The sequence below is a fragment of the Cyrtonyx montezumae genome, unplaced genomic scaffold (assembly GCF_038088225.1).
Source record: "Cyrtonyx montezumae isolate F1298 unplaced genomic scaffold, pur_monq_1.0 scaffold_10, whole genome shotgun sequence".
Taxonomy (NCBI): domain Eukaryota; kingdom Metazoa; phylum Chordata; class Aves; order Galliformes; family Odontophoridae; genus Cyrtonyx; species Cyrtonyx montezumae.
Window position 1 is genome coordinate 41734410 of NW_027071826.1, and position 24400 is coordinate 41758809.

At 43.8% G+C, this 24400-nt stretch overlaps 1 protein-coding gene across 1 annotated transcript; it reads right to left on the reverse strand.

Annotated features, from left to right (window-relative positions):
- Positions 1-6191: 6191 nt before the first annotated feature.
- Positions 6192-22620, reverse strand: LOC136060512 (acyl-CoA 6-desaturase-like). Its single transcript, XM_065755104.1, has 12 exons — positions 22151-22620; positions 18792-18902; positions 17831-18028; positions 17091-17192; positions 16729-16854; positions 14318-14378; positions 13749-13825; positions 13439-13536; positions 10728-10824; positions 9521-9600; positions 7975-8100; positions 6192-7450 (listed from the first exon to the last, which is right to left on the reverse strand). Exons 1-12 carry the CDS (start codon positions 22355-22357, stop codon positions 7399-7401), a joined length of 1335 nt encoding a protein of 444 aa, XP_065611176.1. The 5' UTR covers positions 22358-22620; the 3' UTR covers positions 6192-7398.
- Between the last annotated feature and the right edge of the window lie 1780 nt (positions 22621-24400).

Consider the following 24400-nt stretch of genomic DNA (forward strand, 5'->3'; position numbering starts at 1 on the left):
GTTTCAACTGAAAGACCTTTTGCTCTTTCTGCACGGAAATGATTTGTCCAGTGCCTTCAATGACTTTTCCATTTGTCAGGCTGCCTGCTGAATGCCATGATAAGAAATGAGGCACAAATTAAACTTTCTGTCAAACAGATGGCAGCACGGTGAGAATGGCAAATAACGTTTCAGTGGGAATTGCTGCAGTGCCCAACAGTCCCATGAGTAGCTGATAAGTGTGCTTTTAAGCAGGTTAAATGTTGGGACAGCCTGTAAGCCTGACAGACTGCAGGAGGAATAAACACTTATACATCTGGGAGCTGTAAGAAATTTAGAGAAAAAAGAAGAGATTTAGATTGGATATAAGGAAGAAGTTTTTTACAGTAAGGGAGGTGAGGTGCAGGGATGAGTCCAGAACTCACCCATCACAGTGTGTGTGCTGCCACACTGTGACTTTTCCCTCCACATCAATGTCATTTACAGACAAATCTTAGAGGAGCACATTTGTGAAAGCCTTTCTGAAACTTGGGTATTTTTATAAAACATTTCAGTAGAGCTTTTAAAGTTGTTCTGAGTTTTCCCTTGGGAGTTAGTTATGGAGACATAACGGAAAGGAAATTGCTTCTTAATCTCTCTTCCTCTTTCTGTGTGCAGTTCAGTTTCATGCCCCAGAGTAGCCTGATGCAACATCTTTTTGCTTCTTATTGCAGGATTTCTACTCACGCAGACAGAGATGATAATGGGTTGGAGAAAAGAAAAGAAGAAAACAGTATTTCTTTTGCTGTTCCCTCTTTTTTTCCATGGGCCAGGATCAACAGCAATGAACTTTGGTCTTGCAGAACTTGAAAGTATCACTAAAAATTGTATGGGCTTTTATTTATTTATTTATTTATTTTGTAGTAAGACATTTGAAACAAACTTCACCACCTCAACCTGAAAAACGGAACAAAACAACCGACCAACCTAACAAAAAAGCACCCCAAATCCAAGCTCGTTCTAGCTTAAACAAATAGCACGAACAGAGGTCAAAGGGTGTGACATTTAAATGGGAAATTAAGGAAACAGAACATAGGGGAAAAGAGGTTTTGTCCAACCGAGATCAAGGGTGGTTTCGTGCTGCAGTATTAAAGCCCAGACATTTTGCTTTCAGGCAAATTGTTGATTTCTGCAGGGATGTGAAAGGTGCAATGCTGCTAGAATGAATGAATCTAGACCCATGCACAGAGTCTCTGGCTTTGTGCTGTCCATGATGACAGTAGTACAAAGTCACAGAAAAGGCAGTGCTGTATGGTTCCTCTGTCTTACATAAGACTTCTCAACAGATCTGAATAATAACCGAAGTAAGTTAAATTAACCAGACAAGAAAAACAACTACACCCATATCAGCGTGGACATGTGCAAGCACAAGCAATTACTGTGATTAACCTTCTTAGAGTCATATAAATTTAGCACCTGGCCAATAGGATGCACATTTATCTGTACTAAGGATTTTGCTCCAGGCAAGAGTTGTGCTCTGGGTGAAGATCCTTTCCATTTACCTTTTTCTCAATTGTTTCCCAGAAGTCTTAAGTTTCTCCTTAGTCTTCTTAGTCTTTTTTGGCTTGACCTGAGCTGCATCTGACATTCAGACATTTGTTGTTATTGCTGGGTGAGAGAGCTCTGCTACAAAATCACACCATCTTTAAGTCACCATTCACATCAGTGGAGCTTCCTCACCTTTGCAATCAAGCTATCTCTGCAGGGGTCAGAAGGAGTCCATTTTTCCAATGAGCGCAGAAAAACACTGAAGACAAAATGTTGGATATTATTAATGTTATAGTTCAATTTTATATTGCTGTGCATACACAGCAATTGTTACCATAAGGACTTATGTGTCAGATGGATAATCAGCAGCTTCACACCAATATGTTTCAGGAAACAAGCTTAGCTTTCCATATAAGCGACACTATTGCTATTTTACGTTATATTTAAAGGGAAAAGAGTAGTACATAGTAAATACATTGAAGCTATTTTTCAATATCTTTGGATTACTGGACTAATATCGCTAAGATTTTCCTATAAAGTCATGCAGAAGTGAGTGTCTGCAGTCTTTGTTCAGGATTACAGCAGATTGTTTTTAGGTTAAACTATTTATGTGACTCACATTCTCAGCTTGAGCACGCTGCTGTTGACAAAGGGAATGAAGTGGATTTAGACAATTCATGAATCGGTTCATAAGCCATGTAGGGAAGATTCTGTTGTAGAAAAGTTCGTTCACCTGTACTACAATCTCAGTGGTATATTCAGGTTCAGTATATTTCTCACTCAGAAAAAAAAAAAGGAAAAAAAAGAGGTTATCTTCTTATTGGTGTAATTATTCTCATGTTCTTTCTGGTCAGTATTTGTCCACACCCATCTTAAATTTGTCAGCAAGTGGAATGTGAGAATATTAACCTCTGTACACAAATGGGAACTTTTGTAATGATCTCTTCTTCCCTGTGCCATTAATTCATCTGCATGGTGAGGGTTCCACCTCAGCAAGATGCAGAGCAGCATGACTGACTCCATGCTCTGAAAGCCCTTCTTCTCTCCATTAGAGGGGGCTTATTATTTAGTCAGAGTTCTGCAAAATGTTGCTGCTATCTCTTGCTAGAGCACCCTGGGGCTCATGCTCTGGCTGAAATGATGAGCCTTCAGCTAAATTATGGGATTTTGCCAGTGCCAGTGCCAGGGGATTACAGTGCATCTGAAAACACACACTTGTGATGGAAAAGGACTTCTGATTGCTAAACAACTGGTATGTCTCAAAATGCCTTTCTGAAGATGAGAAAGAACCCTCTAGACTCTCAAGCCCCAGTATGAGAAATTTCCAGGATGGTGGAATTATTGTGTAGAGTTTCTTGCCATCACTATACAATGTAAAGGAAAGTTGTGTGATGACAAACAGCTCTGTTCTATGGCAGTGTTGGATATATCATGGGTGGATGATTCACTTTACAGCTTGCCTTTGAGTTTTGAAATTTTGCATTTTTCACTTATTACCTCTGATAATGCAGCTTTCAAGCAGATGATGGTTCTCTGTCCAGAGTTGTACGCTGTTTTCTGAGATATCTGGAATTCGGCCTTTACAGAATAATCAAAAAGAGATTTTTTAAAGCAATATTGCTAATGGATGAGGGCTTCTTTTTAGATCTTGCCAATTACAAATCTCCCTATTCTTAGGTCACTAAGCAGTTTAAAATAGAATTGAATAGAGCTCTGAGTAAAATCAGGAAGTGTTTTTGTATGACTGTCATACATTATTTGGGTGTAGGCATCTTAATCTAGGACATGAGCTCAGAATGGCTGGGCCCTTGTTCCCCTTCGAGCTATGTTATGTTGGGGATGCTTGGGGGTTCTGGGAACAGTTGTACCAAGAAGGAAAGGGAAGTGATATATCAATTTGCAATATTCCTTTTCTTTCTTTCTTTCTTTTTTTTTTTTTTTTGTGTGTGTAAGAGTTTCAATTTGAATTAAGGGAATGTGTTTACTTTAGGATCAAATAGAAGTCCTGATTATGAGGCAAGGTAGGGTCATTTTCCCTTTCGAGTTCTATGACTTCTCATATAATGCTTTCTGTGCAGAATTAGTTTACCTATGAAGCAATTAATGTGTACTCTGGAAAACTGTGTTGATAGAAAATAGCAGATAACCAAACACTGTCCTTCCCTGACTTCGTGTTGTAAGATCTAGGTCAGCCTATGTGATTCCTACTCATTGTCTCTGTCTTCTGTGTGCTTCTGCAGCTGCCAATGCAGCTGAGATAGGTTTATCTGCAAGGACAAGCTCCCAGCTCCATTAAATGATGTTGTGTGGAAGCCTCTGGGCTGTCTAAAGCCCACTGACTCTGTTGGACCACGCTGCCCACTAGAACAGCCACTAGCAAGCTGCCTACTGCACCACTGGGAGAGCCATTAATCGGCAGAAAAAGTGAGTTTTGACAAACTGCAGGAAGCTTCTACAGAAGTTTCTGTATCCATGTTGATCTTACCTGCCTCCTAGAAGTGCCTGGAGACTGAGCTTGAACATTTGGGCCAATCTTTTTACATGGAAAAACTTCTTTTGGTGGTGGTTCCCAAGACAAGGGTAAACACTGCTATTGTTCTGGGATTTGTGAAGGCTGCAAAGACATCTCTCTGTTGTCAGTGCCATAAAAGTCATTTCACCCCACACAGTGGAAAAGGGATTTTCCACTGAGACACTGCCGTGACTCTGGATGTGACTGAAGAAAACACAGAAAGCATTTTTATGGTCAACTAATAGTTATGATTTTAATGAGCAACAGAATACACTGGAAAAAATATTTTGAGGGTTTTTTTTTTTTTTTAAGAATGAAATAAAAGGAGCTGTCCTATAAGGAATGTAGGTCTGATGTTTTAATAATTACTAAGGAACACTTGAAATGTTAGGAGTCAGTTAGGAGGGCTTTCGTAGGAAAGCATCTGCTGGAAGAGGCCGTGATTGAGACATGGCTGCTTTTAATCTGCCTTGTGGGGGCTGGTTTCTTCTCACTTTGTGGGCATCTGTGCAAAACCAGTGTCCCTACCTCAGCTGTTGGCCAATCAGAGACTAGTAATTAATGGGGGAATGTGGGGCACCTGGTTTCAAGTTGCCTTTTCTTCTCTGTCCACCTCCTTAGTATTTGTCTTTCCACACTGTCTGTTCCTTTCCTGTGTCTCTTCCAGCTCTATGCTACTCCTTTCAATACATGTGCACATCTCTTGCCCAGAGTTGATGCCTTTCTCTTCTAAACATTTCTGCACGTGCCGCTCCTTCAACTTCAGTGGCAATCCCTGCTAGTGTGACTGAAGAGAAGCAAGCCAGCCCTCTGCTGCTTATTCCTCCATCATCTGACCGAAACAAATGCTGTTTCCAACTTGCAACCTCTGTACGTTGCCAAGTGTTCCTATAGCCAATGATGTGGTTCAGGTGAGTTTGTCTGCAAGCCCTGGCAGGCTCCAGGCATGTTTGAGAGATTTTTGGTGTGTATTTGCAACGCAAATTGCCTTCGTGAAGAGAAAAAATGTATGTTTTCACCTCATTCTGTTTCACAGGATTAGCTTTGGTCTTCAGAATGCTGGAGCAAAACTGTGCACAGATGTCAATGTTTATATAATTTTGATGGCTAATTGGAACCTACAAAGGGAAACTTTTTGCTCTGGGAACAGAGCTCAGAAAGGTCATGTGAACTTTGCATCCTTTGGTGAGCTAAGTTTGCAATTTTACTGAAGCTTCTGGAACATCTGTATTTCAGATTTCACTTTGATGCTACCGATCATTTAACATGGTAGATTTCTCTAGGCTTTCAGGGCTCTTTGCCAGGGTTGTGTTTGACTGAGTTAATGGGTGGAGAACTTAAACATTAAGCTGCATGTGAAACAGTTGGTGTCCCAAGATGGTGGGCTGGGATTTTTTTTTTGGAGGGAAGGAGAGAAAATACATGAGTAAGGCTGTCAGTGAGGCTTTGCCTGGAAGGTAACAAGCTTCTTGCATTTTCACAAGACAAAATTTCAGAACATATAAGCACAACAATTAAAAGAATGCACTACAAGGGGCTGGTGATCTGTTCTTTGCAAAAAGAGACCTTTATATCTTGCAGCAGCAAGAACAGCACACGCTGCTTGGAAGTCGCTTCTTACGATAGCATTACACAGGTTTTATTTCTGGATACAAGCAGCTGCACAATTTGTATGAAAACGAGAGTTTCCAGGGTCTAAAAGAGGGAAGTCATCGGAAAACAGCTAAATATTAAGATCTCTTCTGTCCCTTCTTTCTTCCATTTGATATCTTGTGCTAAGGTCTTGGAAAGAAAAATGCCCGTTTGAGGAGTTGAAAACAGATGGACATATTAAGGCATACTTAGCAGTGTTGCTCAGAATTCTGGACTAGCCCATTACTACCTGTTTGAGGAGTTACAGCATCCAGAAGGACATCACTGCTTGTGCTATTAGAAATCAACTATAAAAATTGCTCACATTCTGTTCAAGCTTCAAATAACCTGGAGTAACTTTTAATCTTAACAATTCATTGTGATATTCAGGTGAGGGGTGAGCAAGAACTTGAAAATAAGCCCTTCATAAATCTGAAATATTAGTAGCTAGGTTAAGTTACAGACCTACCTATGAATTTCCTGTCTGCAAGCATAGAAATCTCATCCAATTTTCCATAGAGGGAGGTGACAATACATATTTTCTGGAAGTGTATAGCCACAGCTCTGAAGTTGTTTCTGCATGCAGAACCTTGCTGATTTCTGTGAGATTTTATTGGCATTGATGGTTTGAAAGTTAGGATCCAATTTCAGTGTTGTGCAATGCAATAAGTGCAAAGTTATTGCCTAATAACTAGAGCATCCTTTTTGTTCTAGGAAATGTGTTTGGAGCCGGGGAAAGCTGTTGTAACCAAGCACTGCTGTTGAAACTATGGCTCTTTATTGTAGATAATCTGTCTCTTCCACTGTATTACAGGTTAATCCACAGGGTTTGATTTACCTGGGGTGGGCTTGCAATCAGGTTGCATGGAAGCGATCTGGAAGCTGTTCAGCTATATCCTCTGGTTAAACCAGTCATGGGTTTTGCCTATCTGATACCGTACAGAGAATAGAGTTTTAAGGAAATTGTAAGATGTTTTAATGGGAGGTTTCACATCACTATCACAGCCTGGTCAGTTCTGCCTTCAGCCACCTCCCCATAGGGCCTGGGGTCAGGCTGAGTGGTTGGGGAGCTCCTCCTCCTAGAGAATGAACCCATTTTCTTTGCTGATTTGTCTCAGGAGCAGGGCACACATCCCAGACCTTTGGTAAGAGAAGCAGCCCTGGTTTCTGCTGGGCATGTGTGGACAGGCAGAACTGGGTGTTGCTGAAGCTCTGCTCAGGTGAAAAAACCATTTGTGGTTACACAGTATTGATGGGCAATTAGTATGCTTTGCTTATGGGCAGAACTGAAAGCCACAGCGTATGGCTGCCGGGCCCCGTGGGGTGAGGTTCCTGCAGCAGAGCTGACATGGATGTCCTAGTATTGTCCTTGGGCTTGCTGAAGCCTAACAAGTTGCGTGTGTGAATCAGGGGCTCATGTGCTTTAGTCAGAGTGAGAATGAGTGAATAGAGAGGAGACGATGGAGAGCTAAATGTCTGCTTTTTAGATGCTTCTCTCTGTTCTCTCCCACTCATCCGTTTGTGCGTTGGGTCTCGTTCTCTGAAGGCTGTGCCAAGTGTATTTTACATCTGTCTAGATGTAACAGGTTGCCTGAGCTCATACCAGTAGCAGTTTACAAGACAGGAAACTCCCCTCAAATTGTGCACATAGAAGTAGACTGAATTCTGATAGTAAAAGACACATATGTGATCTCCCCCCTCACCCCCATCCCTCCTGGTGACTCACACCTCCCCATTAAGACTCATGTTCACTTGTAGAGGTAAGCATCCAGCCATAAATCTCCAGATTTCTTTAGTGACCTGGGGAAAGAAAATGGACAGAGGTTTGCTTGGCTTGTGAACTTCTGTCATTCTGTTTCTACAGAGCAGAACTCTTGTTACTGAGCCTAAGCGTGAACCCCACAAAATATCCTTCTTCCGAATGCTGCAGGAGCTGCCTATTTTGCTCTTTGGTCTCCCAAAGTGACCAGTCAAAGTACTTTGATAGAAGTGCTCCAGTTGCAGAAGCAGCTTTGGGGGGCAGCAATTATGTCCACCCAAAATGATGTAGTGAAGCATCTCCTCACTCCTATGCCAATTGTAATCTGGCATTGGTCCACTACATCTGTGGGGCTGTGTGGTTGTGCCATTTCTGCTAAAGCAATGTTTCTGCAGGTATTTCTTGGGCTATGATGTGAAGGTAAGGTTATCACTCAAGTGACACCAGATTACAAAAATGCTATTTCTCAAAGGTCTATGGTGTCCTGAATTCCCTGTAGTAGAAATGATAGGATGCTTGTGTAACATTGAATTGCAAGCTGCTGATGGTACTAAAAGAACCTTACCCAACTATGTCAACAAATGCTTTTCCAAGAGACTTCTCTTCATATTGGACTCCATACTTGGCACATAATGACTTCACCAAAGGTTTGATTTTCCAGAAATTGTGCCGTGGCATTGTTGGGAACAGGCTTGAATAGAGAAAGAGAAAACAAATCTGAGAAAACTCTAGAGACTAACCCCAAGGGATGGGTATCTCCATCCACCTTCTCATAGGGGCCAATTATTAATGCCTTCTTGAGATGTACCAGTAGACAAAAGAAAGAGAGGCAGAGAGAAATCCACGCTTTACAGTACTCTGTTTCAAGGAGGCTTGTGAAAACAGAATACACTGATTCTCCTGCTGTTCTGTCAGGCCTCAGAACACAGCTGTGTTCAAGAGAGACAATAGAAGTCAGTTTATGCAGGAGAAGATGCTACAAGTGCAATGCAAAAGAAGCAGGAGAGAGGAAGCAGCCTTGCTCTATTGAGATAGCTACCCATTTTCTTTGGGCAGTACTAATTGTTTCTTGCCAAACTGAATTATCAGTGGCTCTGTTTTCTATCTCATGGAACACAGAAGCAGGTAAAGAACTTGGGATTGCCTTGCCCTGTACTGTTCAGAGGGATATCCTAAGCTGACGTACAAACCAGTCAGCTTTACTCTAAATGCACTGACAACAAACTGCCCTGGTTTCAACACCCTTCCTGAAATCTGCTATCAGCAGCATGTACAGTCCCACACAACTGTCTCCAGCCATAAAACACTGAAGCCCTTTTATTTAGGGAGAGAGGAAATTTCTGAAATGTACCCTAAGACAACTTCTTCAGCTTTGGTATCCAAATCCATAGCATTTGTATCTTGTAGTTTTGTACCAATGACTTAGCTAAAACACAAAATTGTGGGAGTGAAAGTTGAAGTATCAGGTAGCATGAGAGAAAGATGCTGTGCTTATAGTGACAATGACCCCCCTGCAGTTTGGGACTGACTTTGCTTGGAATATGGTAGTGCTCCAAAGGAGAAGTGGACATCTCTGAAGAGAGAGCCACCCTCCAAAAAAGAACCACTGAGATTATCAGAGTCTGCCACAGGCTGAGAGAACAGGGTTTGTTTAGCCTGGAGGAAAGCAGAGCTCAGGGAGACCTCATCACTGTGTTCCTGTATTTAAAAGGTGGCTACACAGAAGATGGAGACACTTTTTACAGGGCACCACATGGGAAGGACAAGGGGCAATAGGTAAAGGTTACACAAGAAGAGACTCCAATTGAATGTAAGAGGAAAATCTTTCACTATGAAAACAATTAATCACTGGAATAATTTCCCTGGGGATGAGGTGGGCTCAACACTTGAGATTCTTAAGGTTTGACTAGAGAAGGTGTTAGGCAATCTTGTGTAGGGCCTGCTTTTACCATGAAAATTTGGACCAGATCATCTGTGAGATCCCTTCCAACCTGCGCTTCTCTGGGATTCTGTCTTATCTCGCACATATGTTTTCAGCAGACTATCCCTGGCCACAAGTCCAGTGTTGTGACAACCTGATAATGGCCAAATGATACTGGGTCCATACTCACTGGTGCTCAATTTGAAAGTTCAGATGCCCGGTAAACCAGTCATTGAAAAAGGACTGTTCAATATTGCAGGTGGCTGCCAGCTGTGGAGGCAAGAAAGCAGTTGTGAATGTTAGTGACCCTCATAGCTGTGAATCAGTCACCCTAAAATCAACACAAAGCTCCTCTTACCTGTGGCAGGAGCTGGAAAACAATAAATGTCTTCCTCTACTATGAGCAGTCACTTATGTAGGTTGCCATTCTGAGAATGCTGACTGCAGCATAGGAAGCTTTAATCCTCAGCCAGGGCTTGCTATCAGCTGTTGTGCTGACAATGCCACACAGGTTTAAACAGTGATCAAGGAACAATGCAGGGAGATAGTCATGTTTGGTGACATATCAGCCCAAGGACAGGGTCCTAAATCTCAGCCTATCTAGCTGGAGACCAGATGGTTAACAACAGTATCAGGATGGGAAACTGGAGAAGAAAACACCATAGGTGCAGGAAGCCTACTTTTATTCCCAACTAGCTGTTGTCCAGTATGCCTGTGCTTCTCTCAGTTCAGTTATACAGAATTCATACAGACAGTGCCAAAGTTGCTGTCATTATCCTCTAGGTCTGAATGAGACTTGGATCACCACAAATAAAGGGTGTGAATTTGTCTGACCTGGCATTCAAGAGATTTATATGTAGAAAGCAGTACATCTTCATTGCAGACCTTATTCCATTAGAAAACTGCAAACTTTAAAAATACACTAAGTTCCTTCTTTAACTGGAGTTGATGTGTTTTCAGCACAGGGATAGCATGTTGGTTTGAAGTATCATTTAGCATCAGTAGATGAATTTCTGTTGAGGGATTTATTTGCTCATATGTGTATGCCTATATATACCATGTGTGCACCTGATACTGCTTCAGATCCGAAGAAACAAAATATAACCTTCTGACTATCAAACTCAATACAGAAGTTTGGACTTCCATACCTTGAATGAGCACCACTGACTTCGGGGAAAACAAATGGTGGGAATCAGTAGATGGTTGGACTAGATGATCTTAGATGTCTTTTCTACCCTTAACGATACTGTAATTCTAAAATCTTTATTATTGGATTATTTGGTAATTATTTATTATGGATTATATGGTAATCCAGCCACTCTGAGTACACTTTGAGTACATTTCTAATCCAGTTTGGGGTGAGTGGAATCAGAGGTATTCTTTTCCCTCCCCATTACCTGAGAGCTAAGCCAGTCTTTGTGCTTCTCACAATCAATATCCATTGGAATGTGATTCATCTGAGTGACCCACACAAACCAGTGGCTCTCCAGAAACCTTCAGAAACATAGAGACAAAACAATTCAGATTGCAGACCAGGTTCTGAGGTGTATGCAGGGAGCAGCAGGGCATACTGCACATGAGAAAAATATTTCCCCAAGATACAAAACTAAATGTAAACCTTTTCCTATTGAAACCATAGGGAATCACTTCTGCAATGAATTTCTCTTTTTCTCTTTATGCCTTTGGAACTAATGCAATTATCCTTCTCCTTCCTCAGGAGTGGATCGATCTTTCCTGCTAATTTTTCTTTCTCTAAATAAAGATGTAATACTGAAGAGAACCAATAGGAAAAATTTATTTTCCAAATAGCAGTGCTGCACTGGCACAAGCTGCCCAGGGAGGTGGTGGAGTCACCATCCTGGAGGTGCTCAAGAACTGTAGAGATGTAGCACTGAGGGATGTGTTCAGTGGGATGGGCTGGTGGTTGGACTTGGAGATCTTAGGTCTTCTTCAGCCTTAATGATTCTGTGATTCTATAATCCAACTGCTTGAGAAAAAGCAGCCACAATTTAGAAATTCTGAGTTGATTTTCTTTCCAGTTGCTTGCTGGATATACAACAGTTCCAAAGTCCACCTGCTTAGTGGTGTTAACATTCTGGTTGTCAGATTTAGCACTCTGGGGCTCTCAGTTTCTCTTTGTTCTCTCTGTAACTCTACCATCGTTCTGAATTCTGAACTTGAGATTGGCTTGTTTATTGCCAGTGGTGTAAACTACGATTTTATCCTCTGGAGAACAGTCTACAGAAATGCACTTCTATTTATCCAATGAAGGAACGCCCTTCTGTTTACCCAAAGCTTTTTCACTATGCTGAGACTGAGATGTATGTTGCCAAGCAGTTGTTCAGAGGCATCCCTTTTCAGAAAACAAGCTTATAGTCTAGAAAAAGCAGATGATCTGATGCTCTGCTTTCATCAGTAATTTCAGCAATCACTATAATGGATCCAGCAGTAATTTCATAAAATCACTGACTGGGGTTAGCTAATTAAACAGAGCTATCTCAGAGCTGTTTGGAAGTCTGGATTTTGATCGTTTGTTTTTCCAGTACTTTCATCTGTCCTACAGAGGATGAATAAGACTGTTCTAATTAGCTGACACTTGACATTAACAGTCTCAATTTTTTACTCATATATCTGGGATCAAAACAAAATGAAATGTTTTTATTTAACTTCATGCTTTACGTCTTTAAATTGAGAGTGGTGAGCCTCATTGAATATCCTTATTGCTCTGAGCTATGGGAGAGCTGACTACAATGATGCATTGTTCTCTAAAGCTCCCAGGGCTCTTCTTTTACTGACTCGAGTATAACAGAACTATAGTAACAGGGAACCACCTCCTGCTGAACCTTCATGAGGGACTGGAAACAATTTTGCAAGGGGAATACTCTTCATCTTGTATTTTCAGATTGATCAAAATAGAAAAATTTTTGGAGATACTAGGTCAATTCTTGTCAGTTGTTGAATCCAGATAAAAGTTTTGGCTACCCATTTACACAGAAGTCTATCTTTTGAAGTTTATATTAAAAAACAAACAAACAAACAAAAAAAACAGGACCAAAGTGCTCTGTAGCTGTGAAAACTTAAATCATGAGCAGTGATGTTACATTTTCTGGAGGCGAGACTTCAGATTTAGTGAAGGATTTTGCATATCTGCCGTCATTTCTTTTCATTTAGAAGACATGTTTTTTTTTTTTTTTTTACAATATGTTTTTCACTCTGATGAAATGTTTTCCTAAAACTTATGCTGACTGTGGGACTAAATGCCATCCTTTGGTGTTAGCCAGAGAGCTGCAGATACTACATGCAAAACAGGAAAACAAATTCAGTGCTACCATCTGGAATAGTGTAACTGTGCAGTGAGTAAGCTTCTTGACCCTGCCATGTCTGATTCATTTTGGCAACCCATGATTGTAGATCATGTTTTCAGACCTCTCAGTGAACTTTCCACCCATCTATCATACAGCAATAATCAAGAGAAGCTCCTCACGGGGCTTGGTAAAAAGAAAGGGGCAGAAGACCAGTCAGAATCAACACACAAAAGAATTTCTCCATTGGTGTAAGGAGCACTGAGAGGTAGTTTTGGAGTGATCTACCAGGAGCACTGATCTGTGGTGTGAAACAAATTTCTGAGGCACTGACCTCCGTGTAGAAGCAATGATGTGCATGTGTAGTGTACAGGACATGAGCTATTCAGCATGGGAGAAGTTAGGAGCATTACCATTCTGGTTCTCAGGAGGGCTCATGAGGCAGCTTCCAAGTGAGCTGGGAAGAGTTTTGCCTGAGGCACTATGGAAAGGTTAGGCCTTGGACAGTGTGGAAAATACATGAGTGTTGGGATTGGGTGGTGTGTGAGAATGGGGTCTGAGGAAAGAAACAAGAATCCTGGCTGAACCATCTGAAGGGCTGAGGAAGGTCCTGAGCACCAGACCCAGCTCTGCTGTGAGGAGGTAGAACTGGGAAATGATGGGAAGGAAGCAAAGTGGTAGGAATACCCAAGAAAATAATACACTGTGTGGTAAATGACTGCAGAGAACCTAAGTGAGGAAAGCCTGTGGGCCACCGCAGAGCTGGAGCTTGGGTAGCCCAAGACTGGTGGTTCTTTATCTCCTACCTGACAAACATGAGGAGAGATAGGGATCCCAGAGTGCCATAGAATGGGATGTATGTGATGAAATAGCGCATGTAGTAGCTGATGGCCCAGGCCAAGTCCTACAGGAAGAGAGAAAACATGAGACACCTCTTAGCTTATTTCATACAATGTGGTTCTGCTGGTAACATTAGGGACATCAGTTCATCAGTAAAGTAAAGTGCAATCCCTTCCCACCCACCCTCTGCCAGGTCTTTTGTGCTGGAGAGACCATTGGCCTCTCTCCCTACTCAAGTTTCAGACCCCACAGAGACTGAGGGAATGTGTCACTCACCGCCCAGAACCTGCGCTTGATCATGGTTGAGATGATTTGGATTTGGAAATACACAGGGATGAGCAGAGGTGGGAAGACTGCAAAGCAAAGGGAAATGTTTCGGACATCAGAGAGGCAGAAAAGTGCGTGACATGAAAGCGAGCTGATGATTTAGAAACTCTTTTTGGGGAAGTCTGCCTAGCACTGGTAAAAGAAGTGATGTGCTGGTGACAGGGACAGGTGACTTCTCTGTGAAGGAGGCTCTGGTTCACACCTGTCCATCTTGACTCATCACATGAAGGTATTCCATTGAGCCCCTCACACAGAGATTAGTTCCCAGTCTCAACTGCTTGCTTTACTTTCTATAGACATGCTGGTAATGCTAAAGATGCTTGGATATCCATGAGAATATACTGAATTGATTTTGAGGCCTGCACAGATCTTCAGTCCCATGAATGGTATGTCTTAGGAAGGGAAAGATGAGCTGAGACTTATGCATTGCTCTGTTAACACAGTAGGGCTGGAAACTGAACTGAAATTCAGTTCCCCTGACCAAAGGGAAAGAGGAGGAGCACAGGGCAGATACTCACTGAAGAAGAAGTATTCATGTTGGTGGTTGTAAGGCAGGTACTTCAGCTTCTTCTTGCCGTACTGTGGGACAAAGTTGAGAAAGATCAGTTTTGGACAATAGTGCCCAGGTGTAAGAGAGGATCATCTGCATTATTTCTTTATTGATTGGAGAGTTCTGACCAAATTTCCACACCATCAAAGCTAGAAAGAATTTTATTATGGATAAATATCCTGACTTCATAATTCTTCTGTGTGTAAATTCCTTTTTAAAGCCTCCTGTCTTGATGTTGATAGTCTCATTGCATTTGTGAACCTGATGGCATTTTCATGCATTTCTGCTCATCCTGCCTGGGTTATGGCTGTGCTTAGAACTGTCCTTTCTCCAAAATCACCAACACCAAGGCAAGACTTCGACAGTTGGACTACATGATTTTGGCTGTCTTTTCCAACATTTATTATTCTAAGGCATAGCGAAGTGTGACCTCTGGAAAGTTCTTAGGTAGGATACCATTAGCAGAGAAAGGTGCTGAACCTTGGCTAATCTTCCACCCAAATGTTCCAGCCACCAGCTCTTTCTGATTTCTGCAGCCATCAGCCCCATGAGCCTTGCCATCTGTCAGAGGTTTGTAAAGTTGTACTTTACCAACAGTGGAAAAACTAGTGCGGCCCTAAGTTAACACAGGAAGTTATATAGGTGTATTTAAGTCTACAATGCCTGTGTTGCTAGTTTGATGTGATTGGAAGTAGTGTGCTGTCCCTGAGAGCTGTTATGCACCAACTGCTGTGTTACCATGGTTCACCTACACACAGCAGATACAGACGTGTTCCTCCAAAGACAAATTTGGTCAAATTCGGTCTCTTTAGTTATGACTGACAGAAAAGGACTTGAATTTTTCCCTGTAATTCCTGGTAAACAGTTGAAACTTCCCCATTAATCTCCATGACAGAATGTTTTGGACAGACAGCAGAGAGAGCTTTCCTGGTGATCTTGAGTGCTGAGCATGGGACTGGAGTGCCCAATGAATTTCCAGTGTGCCAGCTCTCAAACCATGCTAAAGTGTCGTTGGCATTCTCATCCTGAGAATGGAGTGTCTTCAGTTTTTCCTTTAAGTAGACCACAGTTTACTTTAAAATCCAATTATCAAGCACAATATTTTCCAATGGGAAGTACCAACACGGTGAAGAGCTAGATGCTGATTTATATTTTCTAGACACTGTCTTTCTTTATGCTTCAGAAGAGGACTTTCATTTTAGTCACATGCAAGAGACATTTCAGCATCTTGAAAATACTTTGTGTGCAATATATTCTGTATATGTATCTACTTACCAGTGTGTATGTCCACAATGTATTTCTGGGATTACTTTCTTAATAGGATAAAAGCTGGCTGATTAAGCATTTGCTTTTTCATTTTGTACTTGCCTGAGTTGTACTTGCTGCAGATCATTTTGTTGCAGTTATTGCTGCTGCTTTTAACTAGAAATATTTGTTCAATTTTTTTTAAAGACCAAATGTTTATTTTCTATGTGTAGGTTTTTATGAAATTCTAAGCATTTTGGCTCTAGAAAGACAGATTGAATCAAAACACTTTAACTGCCTAACAGTGTGCAACATGTTGGGACACAGCTAATGTAAGAAACCTGTTCTAACAGATGACTGCATTAATTTGGTGTAACCCAAGAAATTCACAGTTGGTCTGGCTTTCGCTCTTGGACTTTGCATAAAATACTTATTTCAAGATGAGTTGATGGTGGAAGATCTCTAGAGTGAGATAAGAGTGCAGTCATTTGCAGTTAGTTTATACATGCAGAAAGTTTCTGTACGCCTTGAACATTCAGCTCAGCTTTGCTGGCTTAAGCCCTCAGATTGAGTCAAAGTCTCCACAGATATTGCCTCAATAAATAAACAAACAAACAAGGAGCCCACAGAGATGTCCTCCTGTTTCTATGCAAGCAATATCCTCCCACATGCATGGCAAATGTTCCAGTATGAGGACGTTGTCCAAAATATTCAAAGATATTTTCTGTGGAAGTGGAAGATCAGTTTTGAAATATTTTTGGCAAAGTACTTAGAAACACCATATTTTCCCCTCAAGTTGATATTTCAGTACAGCTGAATGAAGTTTTCTTGAACAGCTTTCTACCATCCCTTGTGTATTGCTTTTTCTCAGCTATCCCCAAGTAATATTTCCTAGGATATATATAGGAAATGGATAGGCTATTATACAGACAATCCTGCTCTTCAACCCAATATCTGGGAGTGTGTAACTCCCAAGAGACCTCAATAGACATATGAAGTCCCTGGGAAAAGCATTTGCTTTTTTAGCACTCTTGTAAGTGGGTCGAGCAAAACCAGCAAATTTCTGTTTTAGAATGGTGTTCTCTGATGTCTTTAAAGACAGCGGTTTTCCACTTTTTAGCCACTTTGCCTTACCTCAATAGGCTGAGTTTCTCCAAGGACAAAAATATGCAGCATGTTCACATCTGGGTCCTTCTTGAATATGTTGGGCTTAGCATGATGTTGGAAGTGACGATGGTTCCACCAGTTTGCAGAGGCACCCTGAGTAGATACAAGAACAAGGAATTAATGCATGTAAAAGCACAGCTCCTCTAGTGGTAGCTGCACTAAAACAGTGCAGTTCTGATTATACCCAAACTACTGTTTGTTTTTAAAACAGAAAATTCTCTCCGCATCTGCTCATTATAGAAAGACTGAGAGATGCAAGTTCCTGTTTTGATACAGTCAAAGTGACTGCAGCTATTTCCACTGACCCCTTTGTCCATAAGAACTTTTACCTTCAGGTGTCCAATCACAAACTTGTGGACTATGTGGTTCCAGGAAGACTTCTTAAAGACAGAAAGGTGTCCAAAGTCATGTTGCAGCCAACCTGCCTGAGCCTGAAATGGAAGTAAATTAGTTGTATAGCTGCTTGAAAACAGAGTTGAGCATAAAAGAAAATAGAGACAGAAGGCAAGTTCTAAGCATGAGAAAGACGGGAGAGAGTGAACTGAAGAGGTGAAAAATCTCTGTTTTGGTTCTGGAGGGGAGCATAGAATTGTAGAAACACAGAATAACACAGGTTGGAAGGAATCCACAAGGATCCTTGACTCCTTGAGTTGTGTAGAGCCTTGAGCTGACTCTACACAAGACCACCCAAAATCCAAACCCCTGTCTGAGAGCAGTGTTTGAACAGTCCTTGAACTCCAGCAGTTCAGGTCTGTGCCCACCACCTTCTAATGAAGAACCTTTTTCTGACCCCTAAGTTGACTCCCCTAATGCAGCTCCATGCCATACTCTCGGGTTCTGCCACTGTCACCAGGGAGAAAAGGCCACTGCCTCCATCTCCTGGAGAAGGAAAGGCACAGGAGTTAAGAAAAATGTATGTAGCATAATGACCACTGTGTAGCAGTAGCCAGAAGGTGCCATGGGGCTGACATGTTGAGAATGTTGGATGGGTCTAGAAAAGTTCAGCACATGCTGACCTCCTCTGAACTAAATGTGGGCAACTAGTATCTCTGTGCTCACTACTTCTTACCTGGGAAGTTGCAAGGATGAAGGCGAGGATGAGAGTTGTGATCCAGCCAGTCCCGAAGTATGAAACCATTAGCCAAGCCAATGCTTCCATTGCAATGATATGGGCCAAGTAAAGAGAGAAGAACAAAGGACTGGCTTTGAATAAGTTCATGTCTTCTGCTGTTTTCCTCAGGGTCCGAAAATCCTCTACCAGCTGGGACTGCAAAATGGACATGCGAGACACAGCATGCAGTTTGTAAGCAAGTCTGAATGCATCCAAGGAAGACTAGGTTCCATGCAAAGGACTTTGGTTATTTCGTCCTTTGTTTGGCTCCACCAGAAGTAAGGAAGGATACAGTTTTATTATAGCTTTCCATAGCGCTTTCCTAAGAGCAAATACCCTGGCTGGTCTGAGTCTGTGTCTTGACCCTTCACACTCTGAGCTAGCAGAGTAACTCGAGCCTCGTGCTGTGAGCCAGCACTACTTTGCTGTGTTGGGAGTTGCACTTGGTGACTTGTCTGAATGAGCATTACAAGTAGCAGAGAGCCATTGGCATCATCTCTTCCGTTCTGAGTAATACAAATATACCAATGGTTGTGGCCAGCCATAAACAACAGGATGGAATGAAGGTGGGTTTTTTTAGCAAGAACTAGTCATGTCATGCACAGTGCCTGAATAGTGAATGAATGAACTGTCTGGGAGGGGTACAGAAATGGCTTGAGGATATGTAGTGGATAGAAACGATACCTCCTGGGCTGTTGCTCCTGAAGCACAGCCATTGAAATGGGACATGTTTCTCCTCACCCATGGGTCCCTACTGCTCCTACCACTTGTAGAATAATTGTGGTTGTTCTTCAGAGCTTTGCTGGTACTGGTCTCAGCCGCCTGAATGAAGGCTCCTTTATAATCTACCTGGATGACTTTATTAGAGGGAAAACTGGTGGCACTTGTCCATAATAAACCCCAGTTCACTAATACTCACGTTTTTATCTCGGTCCTGGCTGGGTTCCCCTGGTGCAAGCTCTCCGATAAGTAATGGCTTGAGAAACTTCTGAACCAAGCTGGGATTGATGTGGAAGGCCTGGAATGCATCCTGGAGAAGAAAAAGGAGTGAGATTCAGCAGTAGCTGTTGCTTCCTGCCCATTGTTCTGTTCCTGCACATATCTAGCACTGTCCTTCCTTGCAGCAGATTCCCTCATGTTACTGTGAAAGAGAGGTGTCATCTCCATTCAGTGTGGTATTTCTATACTGGTGGAAGCTCCATACATAGAGGCATTCAAAGGCAGGCTGGATCAGGCTCTGAGCACCTGATTGTCGGTATCCTTGTTCACTGCAGGGCAATTGGACCAGGTGGCCTTGAAGAGCCCCTTCCAACTCAAATGATTCTATGTTTCTACCAGAGAAGCCTTCTGCTGGAGGCTGATGAATTTGCTGATTCAGAGGGAAGTAAACACTGAAGCCTAGGATGATGTCTAGAGAGGCAGAGAAAGACAACCCAAGAAATTTCCTAAGCAACTAAACACCTAAATCCTGCTTAATTCCCTTGAAAGGTAGGCCAACAGGAATGTGTACGAATCCCCACTAGGATATAAATACCTATGAAAGTCTGCTGCCTGAAGGCCATTCAGGAGAGGGGGGTTGAACTTCTGTTTTCATAGCGTATTTGATTTGAGCAGAGTTCACCTCAAAGAGCTGTAAAGATTCCATGATAAGTTTGCCACACTAAGCCACAGTTTTCTTTTGTGAGATGGTCTTCAGCATAAGAACTCCAACTTCATTTGGAGCTTATTTTATTTTGCTCACGGTGCTCCTCCTCTATTGAGATCCTATAACACCTGGGGAAAGCTTTCTATCTTCCATTCCTCATGGAAGCAAACCAAAGGATCTCATGGAGGCCAAAAGGCCCATGATTTAAAAGGGAGGATAGTTAAAAGAAATATGGGGTTATGACTTCGTCAGACACCTCGGCTAATGATTTCTGTGGTTATAAGTCCCCTTTTCTCGTGATGTGGCACTGAGGTCAGCAGGCATGGTGGGGGTGGGCTGGGTGTTGGATTTGGTGATTTTATAGGTCTTTTCCAACACTAATGATTCTATGATAAACGGGAAGGACAGATCAGAACACGCTCACTGTGTCTAGCCGACCTTGCTGGGAGCTGACCTCCATTCATAAGCTGGCTCTGGAGTTCCAAATTCCCAGCCAACAACCTTGGTTCCAAAGTGCACCAAAGTCCATGTAAACTTTCACCTCATTCTAGGACTTTGGGTTGAGCTTCGGAATAATACTCTTATCACAGAAATTCTGCAGCAGGAGGCATGTAAGGAGTGAGAGCTGTCTAGCCAAGGGTGCCCTGACAACAGCAAAAAGGTTTTCTAAACGTGTCACGACATTCCTAGGGAGAGCTCTCCTCCATCTCTGAACTTAACAGCTTTGTTTCTTTCTGGGTTGGATGAAAAGGAAAGGTTGGAACTGGTCAGAAATGCAGTTGTGCATCTTAGAACACAGTCATAATCCAAATGTCTTGTGGGAAGGGAGAATTTGTCCAGCCACTTTTAGTGGGGAAAGAAGAGTTTTATTTATTGGCTTATGAGCTGTATCCAAGCATCAAAGTACTTAGTGCAGTCAATGCAAAGGTGCTCTTTTGCATTCTTGAACATCTTCTAAAGCAGAGATGCTGCAAGGTGCTGGGACATATTCTAAGCCTTATTCATTTCCTGAAGGCAGCTGTCCACAATGTTGTGCCACAATAGGCTGTCCCTGTCCCAGATTGGTGTGCTGCATCACTGTGCTGAGGTACAGCCTAAAGTGAGTGACTGCTGGCACTAGCAGGGGAAACTCATATGTATGCTGTCCTGAGCACTGTGGCCCAACCAGCAGCACCTGAGTGTGCTGAGCATAAGAGCTGTCATGAGAGCAAACTATCAGCTGTCCTGCGAGCACCAAAAGATGAATTAGGTCACACAGCACCAACTGGCTTGTTGTAAAGGCCCTGATGTGGATGCAGAGTGCAGTGAGTCTGTCTGTGGGCAGTCTGGGATAGATAGACAAAACTGATCACCTATAGTATTGGTAAAAGACAAATGGAGAAGCAGCTGGAGTTGCTTTGGGGCACGTTTGCTGGGCTGCATGAAGTGTGAAGGAAGGACTCCAGGAAGATGGAAACTATTTAAGAGCTGAATCTTTACCACTGCCTTTTCCTCCTCCAGAGCTCTCCCGCTTGTGAGATCACGCAACTCTAAATGAAACTTCTTAGCAAAGGCCTGACAGGCTCAAGGCCAAAGCTTTCTCACTCTGGATACAGGAGATGTTTTGGCAGTAAAATGTTATTCACCATGGGGAAGCTGGAAAACAGATGCCAACTCTGTGTTAGTGCTCCAGGCAATCTCAGAGTACCCTTCAGGCCGTGCCCTCGTGGAGTGCTCTCTGAGTGCAGAGGGATGCTATGCTGGGGAGAAGGAGCTGGCAGCGGAGACGCAACCCTGTCTTTCAGTCTGCCTTGCAAAGATCAGAGACAAATGCAACAGCAGACGCTTTTTGGTTCCTTGTGGAGGAATTGCAGTGAATTCTCAGGGATAGGAAGCCATCAGAAGAGCTCGCTGCTTGTGCGGCAGAGAGAAAGCCCCACCCCTTTCCTTTTGAGGCAGAAAGCTACTCATTTGGGGCAATAATTGGAACCGGACAAGAACAGGATGCATCTCAGTGCTTCCAGGAAACGAGCGGGGAATAGCCGCAGGCAGAGGGAGACCGAAGGAAAGCGTTAGTAATGTTAGTAATTCTGTTGCACACTCAGCCTTCTTGTTCAGGTGTTAAAGCTGCGGCAGACCAGCAGCTAACGCTACATGGGAAAAGGCAGACAGCAATCTGTAAACCAATTTGTTCCCACGCCCTCTTTTTATTTTTCTATTTTGTCTTAATTGCTGAAACACGAGAGGCGTCTGAAACAATCCAGCCGCGCAGCCCAGAAGCAGCTGTAGCAGCAGCAAACTTTTTTTTTTTTCTTCCCCTCCCCTGTAGAAACCTGTAACACAATTCTCTGGAGAATTCTCTCCTGGGTAAAAGCTGAACGGCGCCTTGTTCAGCTCACCTCCGCAACAGAGCGCTCGCGAAGCAGGGGCCGGGCTTAACCCTTACAGCGCGCGGACCTCTGCACGCCCTAAACCAGGGGAAGACCCTCGGCCCACGAATCCCCAGCTGCCGGCACCGCACGGACGCAGACAAAGCCACGCAGCAGAGCCTCTCCCGATGCCGCCCGGCGGGTATCGCCCATGTGCGGGGAGAGGGGCGGGCGCTGCGTGCCCGCGGGGCTGTGCCGGAGCCCGGAGCAGCCCCGTGTCCTTACCGTGGCATCCTCGCCGGCGCAGTGGCCGATGACCCGCTGGCCGCCCGGGTGCCTGTGCGCCCACTGGGTGACATTGTACACCTTCCGCTCTATCACCAGCCACCTGTCCGTCCGCAGGTTGTGCTTCTGGATCTCCTCCCAGGTGTAGGAGCGGATCTGCGGCTTGCACTCCTCGGACTCCTCTCCTTTCTCGCCCCCCTTCCCCATGGGGCCGGCCGATGCTTTGTCCTCTCGATACGCGGGGCTCGAGGCTGTGCGGGCGGGACGAGCTTCCCGTGCCCGATTTAGCTCAGCTGATCCCCGGCTCTCCCCCGCTTCCTCTGCTCATGTCCTCCCTTCTCTTTGTCTCTCGCTGCCCGGCTCCGACAGCTCCGTCGTTGGCTCCGAAGTGCCCCCTAGGCTACGTTTTCCCTCACTGATGTACTTTCTCCTCGCACATAGCTCCGTTTTGAGGCAAGCTCGGCCCATTTCCCCCCCCCCCCGCCTCCCCAGCATCCCCCTCCATTCAGTACCGGTGAGGCTTCCACGGGGATCAGCAGAGCCCCTGCACCAATCCCGGCCCTCCCGCCGCAGAGCTGGGCGCTGCCATTGGCCCCGCGCGATCTTGCGAAGGGAGCAGCCGGCGGCCGGCCAGGCCGGGCCGCGAACCCGCGCCCCAACGGCTCAGGGGGGAGCCCCTCTCCTCCCACGCCTGCTTTTGGCTTCGGCACCAGGATTCCGGCTCCTGCTTCTAAAACTTCTTTTATTTTATTTTTTCTCTTTTTTTTTCCTACTTTTTTTTTTCTTTCTTCTTTTTTCTTTTTTCTTTTTTTCCCCGTTTTTTTCCTTCTCTCTCTCTCCCCCCCCCCCCCCTTCTTTTCTAGTCGTCTCCTTTCTTCCTCTTCCCCTTTTTGTTTCCTCCAGATTTACCACCACCCTTCTTAACTTAGGAAGCACATATCGCTATTCTGCCCAAAACACGCATTGTTTTTCTCTGTGCGTGTCAAGTTGCAATCTAAGCTGCCCCTCTGTCGTGAGAGTGGTTGGTGCCACTCACAAGGCAACCTCCTGCTTAGGGCAACATTTTTGCTAAGCAGTGAGATAGTACCATTTTTTCTTTGCCATGGGGCACATAATCCTTACCAGGATATTGCACAAGGTGTTGAGGTGCAAGGGCAAAACCAATGGAACAGCTCTTTCACTGGTATCTATCCCACACCTGAGGGTACCCATAACTGCTTCTCTGGGCAAGGCAGTAATGATCCATGGCGTTCTTGGCAATAGGCATCTTCCCCTGTGACTCTTTTCATTATGAAGTAAAGGGCACACTTTTCCTTCCTTCAATCTCTCTAGCAGATTCTAAGTGAGTTTCACACTAATTTTTTAAGGTGCAGATTGCCCCTCTTGATGTGTGACACATGGGTGGTTTTCTGCTGTCTGACCAAATCTTTGGTCAGGAATAATGCTGGGTTTGTAGCTCAGACCATGTTCTCTGACCTGGTCTGCAAAAGCAGGTGAAGGAACCCCTATGGGTGACCACCAAACACTTCAGTTCACAGTTTTGCTTACTCTCTAGCCATCTATTGCATGTCATTACTGAAGGAGGGAGCTCAGGTTGGATATCTGGAAACATTTCTTCTCGCTAAGAGTGGTGATGCACTGGCACAGGTTGCCCAGGGGGGTAAGTGGTTAGAGTCACTGTCCCTGGAGGTGCTGTGGAACCTTGTGGATGTGGCACTGAGGGACGTGGTCTGTGGGCATTGTGGGGGTTTGACTTGGTGATCTTAAACACCTTTTCCAACATTAATGATTCTGTGATTCTGCTGTGCACAAGTAGGCAATGACCTTCTTTAGGGAAGCCAAGCAGTATCTGCAGCCCCAGTGCTGTTGTGCTCCTGGCCAGACCCAGCCCTACTTCAGGCTCTGTTTTTTTATTTTGTTTGTTTTTCTGCTGCCATTGGCTTGGAGGAGCTGAGAATAGAGAATGGATGTTCAAAAAGCCATTGCTCCCCTCCCTTTCTCCACCCACACACTGTACGTAGGCTATAGGAACAGAAGGCAAAGTGAAAGAAACATGCAAAGCTTCCATGCCAGTGAGAACCACCTGGTGCCATTCTCATGCCAAGGCAACCTAAAGGCTTCTGCTTCTGCCTGCTCTTGCTGCTGCATGAGGGCTTTGGGCTGTTAAACAGTCCTTCCTGAAGCATGGGATGATGGAAGTCAGAAATGAAAGGAATGTTTTCCCAAGACACGCCAGCTTTATTTAGTTCA